This window comes from Populus trichocarpa, chromosome 4 (assembly GCF_000002775.5).
Source record: "Populus trichocarpa isolate Nisqually-1 chromosome 4, P.trichocarpa_v4.1, whole genome shotgun sequence".
In the NCBI taxonomy this organism is placed as follows: domain Eukaryota; kingdom Viridiplantae; phylum Streptophyta; class Magnoliopsida; order Malpighiales; family Salicaceae; genus Populus; species Populus trichocarpa.
The window spans coordinates 10,208,458-10,217,198 of record NC_037288.2 but is presented as its reverse complement, the minus strand read 5'-3'; the positions used below and the strand labels follow the sequence as shown (position 1 = coordinate 10,217,198).

The window sequence follows — 8,741 nt, the reverse complement described above, 5'->3', positions numbered from 1 at the left end:
CAAGTCAAGGGGCCAACTTAGGGAGAGGTGACATTAAAAGAAAGTTTCCAAGTCATTGCACACAATTATCAATTACAGAAACCTTAAAAGGCAGGTTGAGAACCAATAGAATATAATATATAAAATCTAACAAAATCCACATCTTAAAAAACATGGCTCTGATACCAATGTAGACATAAAGAAAACTTACTAATGATTTGAGAATTCACTTTCTTGTCCCTGGATCAATTGCTTCAGTGCTGTTTCGATTACAAGAACCAAATAGATATTCCATAGTATAAACATCCTTGTCAAGTTAATTCAGAAAGTCAGATATGAGAGAAGAGTGAGAGAACATTTATGTTTTTATCCCTCTTTTAATGTGGGTTATGCCTGTATATATAAATCTAGAGAAAGTAGTTACTTCTTTTAGTAACTGTGTGACGCAGTTACAACTGCTTCACAACTCCTCTAAATTTTTGGATTAGACCTAACTCTCATGGGTAGACTAGGCCTAACCCAAAAAACCAACAGAAAAAAAAGGGGATTCAACATTGGTTTGTATGTCATTACACTCCCTAGTATAATGGAATTGTTAAGAGAAAAAATAAACATTTACTTGAAGTGGCTTGTTCTATAATATTTTCCATGAATATCCTAAAATATTTATTGGGTAAAGCTGTTTTGACGACATCTTATTTGATCAACAAGATGCTTGCTCGAGTTTTGAAATTTCTTACACCATTAGATTGCCTAAAAAATCTTTTCTTGATACATGAATACAATTTGATTTGCCAATAAAAGTTTTTAGTTGCACAACCTTCATTTACATATCAAACAAATTTTGATTTAAACTTGATCTTAGAGCTGAAAAATATGTTTTCATTGGATATGCCTCAAACAAATAGGATACAAATGTTTCAATCCTCAAACCAAGAAAACTCTTAAGTATGGGTGTTTATTTTATAGAAAATTTCAACCTTATTTTACCAAAAAAATCATCTTCGGAGGGAGGAAAAAAAGAAAGATGATGATTTTTGAGATATATATTTTCCTTTACCTAATACAAGTATGAACAATAATATTTTCTTAACATCACAATCTCAAGAAAAGATGTTCATGATATTGAAACAAATGGAAATACTAGTCAATCACTATCAGGTGTAAGTGTATTGCAAACATGAGAATAAGTCCTACAAAAGGATCATATTGATCCAAATATTGAGCTTTAGATTTATACTAGAAGAAGAACTCATACAAAAGGTAAAGACTTGTATATCATCCTAACACAAGATCAATCATATTCTTCGAGTGATGGTCCTGAGAATATTCCAAGTATTCCTACTTCTATTGTTCCTTCTAATAATGAACCTATAAACCTTGATATTCCTATAACTATTAGAAAAGAAGTTCGATCCTATGCCAGTTATCCTATTGCTAAATATTTATCTTACCAAAAACTTTCTAGTATTCATAAAGCTTTTACCTATAAGATATCTCAATTGTTTATTCCAAGAAATATTTAGGAAGCTTTACATGATTCAAATTGGAAGTTATTAGTTATGAAAGAAATGAATGTTTTGAACAAAAATGACATTTAGGAAGTAGTTGACTTGCCAATAGAAAAGAAAAAATTAGGGTGCCAATAGGTCTTTACAATTAAATGCAAAGTTGATGGAAGCATAGAAAGGTACAATGCAAGGCTTGTGGCAAAAAAGCTTCACACAAACATACAACATTGACTATCAATATACACTTGCTCCAGTAGCCAAAATAAACTCAATTCGAGTATTGTTATGTTTAGTAGTGAATTTCAAGTGGTTCTTATATTAGTTGGGTGTTAAAAATGCTTTTCTAAATAGAGACTTGGAAGAGAGTTTTTATAAGCATACCATATAGGTTTCATAAAGGAATTGACAAGCATAAAGCCTGCAATCTAAAAAGTCTTTATATGGCCTCAAATAGTCTTTTAGAGCATGATTTGAATGCTTTAGAAAGATTGTAAGATGTCATGATTATTGTGAAAGTCAAATATATCATATTATGTTTTATAAACATTTAAGAGAATGTGAAATTGTTATCTTGATTGTTTATAATATGATATAATCTTGATAGGTCATGACAATGTTGATCTATAAAGACTTAAAAAGAAACACGCTGGGGATTTTGAGATCAAAGACTTGAGTGCTTTGAGATATTTTATTAAAATGGAATTTGTCAAGTCTAAGGAAGGTATATTTGTTATTCAACGAAAATATGATTGTTGAGATGCAAAGCAGCTAGAACACCAATTAAAGCCAACTTGAAGCTTTAGCTTGCAAAAACTGAAGAAGTGGTGAATCAGGAGCAATACAAAAGTCACATAGGAAAATTAATTTATTTGGCCCATACATGTCTTTTCTAGTAAGTATGGTTAGGCAATTTATGTATTCACTTGGCATGAAACACTTTGATATCTTTAATAGAATTTTGAGGTACTTGAAATGGATATTTGAAAAGAGGTTATTGTTTAAGAAACATGAACATTTACATGTTGAAATCTACACAAATGTAAAATGGGTTGGAGTTATAACTCATAGAATATCAACTTCTGGTTATTGTACCAATGTTAAAGGGAATTTAGTTATTTGGTGAAGCAAAGCACAAAGTATTGTGGCAATGAGTAATGTAGAAGCTAAGTTTAGAGCAATTTCGTATGTGATTTGTGAAGTTTTGGATTAAAAGGTTTTTAGAAGACTTGATGATTGTTAACTCCTTGCCCATAAAGATATATTGTGATAATAAGACAACTATCACAATTGCTTATAATCCAGTTCTTCATGATAGAATAAAGCACATGAAAATTGATAAATATTTTATCAAAGAAAAGATTGATAGTGGAATGATCTGCATGCCAAATATTCTAACTACCGAGCAAGTTGTTAATGTACTTACAAATGGATATCACAAAAAACAATTTGACTACTTAATCGGCATGCTAGCAATGAAAGATATCTTAAAGCTATCTTGAAAAGAAGTGTTGTAAATTAAAAGATTTTATATTAGGTTCTTTATAAATTAAAAAATAAATTTGACACTAATCAACTCCTACACATTCCTGGTATTCTCCTTTAAATAGAAACCTTATATAAATATTTTGAATCACAAAGAGTATCTATATAATAATATATAATAATACTCTAACTTTGATGACTAAACGGTTATGATTTCAAAATATAAATTTAAAGCTAAAAACACTCATTTAAAAAAATATATTAAAGTAGTCAAATTGGCACTAATCAACTCCTTCACATGCCAGTATTTTTTTTTAAAATAGAAACCTTGTATAAATATTTTGAATCACAAAAAATATCTATAAAATATTCTAATTTTGATAGCTAAACAATTATGAGTTTAAAATAGAAATTTAAAACTCAAAAAAACTCATTTAAAAAAATATATTAAATTATAATATAAACTATATCTTCACTTAATCGCTTAAATATTTGCATCCAATTGTGTCATGAGTTTGTGGACATGAGCGTGTCACCTTGACAATTTTTTTATTTTTTATTAGTCCACCATGGACAAGACTCAGAGATGAAAGCAAATTCATATAATATATATTATGTGTCTTTATTTCTACAGTTTCACTCTCATCAACATAGCAAATTCAAGCACAAAGCAGCACACTAAAACACATAATTGGGGGTCTACGAGGATGGACCTCACATACTCTAGCAAATTGATTTTATACATCGATTTCTAGTGTTCTTATTAAAGTTCTAAGTTGCATCTTGCTATAGGACTTGCACTTTCAACTTGGGACCGAAAAGGATTTTTCGGCCAATCAGGCATCTTACATGGAAAAATATATCTATTCGAGTCCATTCACCAACGTTGAATAGCAGCAAGGCAGCTCATTCACGAGGCGACGGGTTCTTTTTTATCAAGGCATAGGCATCACTGTATATGGCCACCCCATTGGAGAAGACGGCAAGCGCAATCATAAAAATACATAAGATCTTGTCTCTCTTTGATGCTATATTGTGGCGATCCCTGAAACAAGGCAAGACAATAGATTAAATAAATTGGTTAGGCAGTATTCCAAAATTACAGAACAATGATAACGCTCGAGAGAAATCAAACAATAATGGGAAAATACATCCTCTCTATCATTGCTCTGCCGCAGCTACTTAATGTCCATATTCAAAAGATCATGCAAGCATGCGAGAGATCGAGATCCTCGCAAGAGTTCAAAAACCCGGGGCTATAAAACCACTTCCAGCATGCGGGAAGGCTCAAAATTTAAAATTTGATCTCCCCTTGAATGCCGCAGAATGTCAAGCAAGAATCTATTGTACTTTTTTTTCTGTCATTTCTAGAACATGCTATTAAAATCTGAAGGACCCTGTGGTTATAATGGTTATAGTTCTTGTCACAATTTCAATAAGAGAATCCAAAGTAGTTCAATATCCACAACCCATTCTTATTATTAAACCATGCTTAAATATAGCAAGCTGCCATGCCACATAATGATGCTTTGAAGTATGAATATAAAAGATTTTTATTCTGTAAGAGATTTGGGGTCTGGGGAAAATTGAAATGAAAGTTGAAAATTCTTGGACTCCCAAAAAACCCCTAATTCTGAGCTGCATTTTATGACCATAATATCACACTGACATAAAAAATAATTATTAAGCTTGTGGTTGCAAGCATTAACTTAAAGAGAACAGACGGACATGTTGCTGAAAGCTACCAAGTAGGTTCTTTTGATGACTGCAAAAGCACTTAAAGATTGGAATCTTTGACTGGAGTAGTTGAAGGCAAGACATTCTTGCCTGTGACCATTAATGTGGCTTTTATTGGTTGGGAATGTCAAAGAACTTCTTGACCAGAAGCTTAAGTTCTTGGGAGAGATACCAAGATCGTTACATAAAATGTTTTCTTACAGGTGGTTTATAGTTTATATGGCGTATGAGTTCAAAGAGAAAGCTACTCAAACCAAGTGTTCGCTCCATGACACAATAATGTCGGGTACACTGCTCTAAGGTTTTGGATATGATGTCTAGATGAACACAAGCAAAATATACAAGTAAATAGGAAAAAAGAGATTATTGCAACGCTGGCCTTTTGTTTAGGAAGTATGAGCCGACATATGGCATTTATCACAGGTTGTCCATCAGTCAGTATATTTTATTTCACAGGGAATCACCAGCCAGCAAGTTTTTCTTCATAATTTTTTAAACCTACCATTATCACTTAGATAAGAGTTACTGATTAAACAATTGCCAATATCTAGCCTAAATGGTATTTCTACAAATTACAACATACAAATTATAACAATGCATTAAAAAAAATTTCAAAAAGAAAAGGATAATTTCTGAACTTGCAAATTCAAGTAAAGAACTCACCTGAGAGTGATGGAAGCAGGAAAAATGAAACCAAGGCAAACTGCAGCAGTTGCTCCAGTGAATTGGAAAGCATCCCAGATGCTTGGAATGCAATTTGCACCCAAGAAGATTAAAGCAATAAGCCCAATGGTGACTAATGCAAACCTCGTGTTTGCCTGATGAAAAGGTTGAGCTGAGGGAAAGAGGAGGCCATCCAAGTTGAGTCTTAATGGAAAGAAGACAATTGGAAATACTAGCATAAGATGAGCAGCATAACTAACACGAACAGCATCATTAAGCAGAGAACTGTAAGGAATGCCAAGGTTGGTGTCAAAGTTGGCAAGCACATCATCAAGAGTTGCATCGCCAAATAGAAGGAACCCAAAGATGCTTGTCATCATGTACACAGATGAGCATAAGGCAAGTGCTGTTCGCACAACTGGTTTTATCTGAGTAGAGTCTTCAAGTTCATTATCTATGCTGTGAACTGGAAATGATGTACACAATGATCAGTACTTATTAATCACTGGTTTAGATTCAGGTCAGATATTCATAGATCTATACCCAACCATAAGAACATGTATTACAATCTTAATTACGTTACCATGAGTAAACTAAGAAGGTTATTTGAATAGATTTACGAGTAAAGATGCTTAGTTCATGAACAGGCAAACAATCCAAATATTTCAAGACACCATTCAGATTGAGAAATTCAGACTATAAGGGTTAAAAGAATTGACCAGCATACTGGTCCACAATGGTGGTTAAACAAAAACAAGGCGACCTATTTTCGTTGTACTAAAATATGCTGCTTAAAATAGAGAAAATATGCATCTTTGATTTTGTTTTTTTGAAGGATTCTGCAACCAGTCCTTAAGATGGTTACTACTGCCTACATATTCATCAACCTATGTCCTATTTTTATCAATCATCAATTTTAACAAGAACAGGGTTAAAATCCAGCTCACAGGTAAATTAGTATAGCATACCATTGTAATGGCAGATATATGCAGTGACAAGAACAGGGACTGTAGTGAAGAGTTTCCAGAAGGATGTCATGTCTGTTACATCGGGCATCAATCTGGGCATTGCTATACTTCCATTTATCAACTTGACAATTGTGATCCCCACAGTGATGATAAGAAATACAACTGCTAGCGCGACTGATAAGGCAGATGTATAACTTAAAGAATCTGCAAAGATACATGGCATAATCATTCTCCCTATTGAAGAACCAAACATAAAATGGTAAATAACGATGTAATTATCACAAGCAGCTAAAAGCTAGTATAGGATTAAATTGGGCTGGAAAAGATATGATTTTAGGAGTTCACATAGCAAAGAGAGCGAAATAGCAGAACAAGTGAATAAATAACATATGCTATATGGATGTTAAAAGCATTCATATCAAGCATAGTTCACAAGTAAGAAAAAATAGCTAGAATGGAAAGTATCAATATTAACCCTTTTAGCAAAAAAAGAACTTTGAAAAAGAGCAAAAGCAAGTTTTCATCTATTTTACAACTAATGGTCTTCCTGAAGCTCTTGATACATGGAAAGTTTCCTGCAAAAAATTGCTCTTTTGCTAAGAAGAGGAAAAAAAAAGTCCTACTAGTAAAGTAGCCATCAGGCCAGCACTCCAAATCACCAGAATCTGTGCAAGGTGCCAAAAATACTGTAAATATAACACAGTTCGGTATCAACAATTGCTAAATCTCCTTTCTTTTTTCCTTTTGACTCGATGGGGATGCACATGAAAAAATGAGAAAGCAGCTAAATATTAACTCTTTCTGACCAAGTCAAGACAACTTACCAATTCGCTTAAAGCAAGCCAGTGGAGAAAATACAAAAAGTGTTGTGACAAGAAGAACAAAGGTTCGCGCATTCCACCAGTGTTCTCCGAACCAACCTTCAAGAACACCTGCATGGTGGGATCCACTTGAAGATGTTCCAGACAGCACATCACCTTCAGTTAAGCAAACACAGAACAAATTTCAGGTCTTTCAACTACCATTAAGCATGATCCAACTGGAGTAGAAATGAGAACCACAAAAACATAAAAATTATAATATAAAAAATCCACTAACTATATATAACTTCACAAGAACATATAGGCAGGTAATAAAAGCACAGAAATATAGCAATAAATTAACATACACATGACACATGACAGATAATGGAAAGAGATCGTACCAATAATAATCATGTACACAATGAGTACACCAACGTTATTGATTAAAACAGCAACTTGCAACATAATCCTTCCAGTCTTTCCAAAGGCATCCCCCATAAGTCCCCCATAAGAAGCACACTTCCCTGCCCTGCTAAACCTTAGCAACATCTCAATTGAAGCCTCTGCCAAGAAAGCCATGAAGATGATCAAGGAAACCCCAAGAACAAGGCCTAACACTTTCATGGTGGCAGGCAAAGCCATGATTCCTGCACCAACTATTGTAGTTGATAAATTGAACACAGCCCCAGTAAAGGAAGCTCCATTAAACTCATCAAAACCAACATCCTCTTGCCTTTTAGGCAATAAGGGAGCATTCTCATCTACTGGCTTGTTCCTCCTTGATTTCCTCTCCTTCTTCGAAGCAATATTTCCAGTTGTCATCTTTCTATTATCTTTAACTGGTTTCTCCAATCACAATTTTCAAACTTTACACAAAATCTACAAAGCAGATTACCCTCCTACTGTCTGCTACAAGGATATCTGTGACATTAAAAAGGAGAGAAAAAAATCGCCTTCAAAACTGCACAATAAATGAAGCTTGAATATTAGATTCAAGTAATTAGCAAAGTGAAAGAATCCTGACCTGTGTACTTTTGTAGAAATCCAAATAGGAACTCAGTGCTTCGGATTTCAAATGAGCTTATCAGGATCAACTATAAAACCCAATAGCCCTCAACAGTACAATTTGCAAAGCCCAGCTTTAAAAACCTTTCAGAAATATTTTGTATCCCTCGGAAACGATACTAAACCAATTACAAAACAACCCAGATAACAAAACCTCGAATTTTTAAGCTATAAAAACAACTAAATATTCACAGTCATCAAAAGCTAGGATCTTAGTTATTAAAACAAAAATCCCAGAAGTGACCATATATAAATACCAAACCAATCAATTTACAGAGGCAAAGCAACAACTCTTGAAGACCCAGAAGAGAAAGAAATCAAGATTGAGGGATTTAAAAATCAAGAATTTGACGGAAACAAAGGAGCCAAATGTAAGAAGATAAAAGGGCTGTTGAGTTTTTACAAAGAGATAGATGTCATGCTTGATGTCTCGTCTTTGATTTATAAAGGAACGAAATAATCAATCAGAAGAAAGAGAGCTTGTCGTATGTATGCACGGTCTTGTCTGTGGTAATGAAGAAATACACCCATTT

The 8,741-nt window shown here is 33.5% G+C and overlaps 1 protein-coding gene across 1 annotated transcript; it reads right to left on the bottom strand.

The window, feature by feature from the left end:
• Positions 1–3,559: 3,559 nt before the first annotated feature.
• On the bottom strand, positions 3,560–8,741 carry LOC18097651 (amino acid transporter AVT6A). The gene is made up of 6 exons (XM_006384184.3): positions 8,168–8,741; positions 7,545–8,064; positions 7,165–7,317; positions 6,341–6,544; positions 5,373–5,838; positions 3,560–4,017 (listed from the first exon to the last, which is right to left on the bottom strand). Exons 2-6 carry the CDS (start codon positions 7,963–7,965, stop codon positions 3,879–3,881), a joined length of 1,383 nt encoding a protein of 460 aa, XP_006384246.1. The 5' UTR covers positions 7,966–8,064; positions 8,168–8,741; the 3' UTR covers positions 3,560–3,878.

Bases quoted from the DNA above. Each gene is read 5' to 3' on its own strand.
- LOC18097651 (XM_006384184.3), bottom strand. From the start codon at position 7,965: ATGACAACTGGAAATATTGCTTCGAAGAAGGAGAGGAAATCAAGGAGG. The intron at 5,839-6,340 runs GTATGCTATACT...CATCATTTCCAG, and splicing joins ATATATCTGCCATTACAATG to TTCACAGCATAGATAATGAA. The intron at 4,018-5,372 runs GTGAGTTCTTTA...GCCTTGTTTCAG, and splicing joins CCTGCTTCCATCACTCTCAG to GGATCGCCACAATATAGCAT.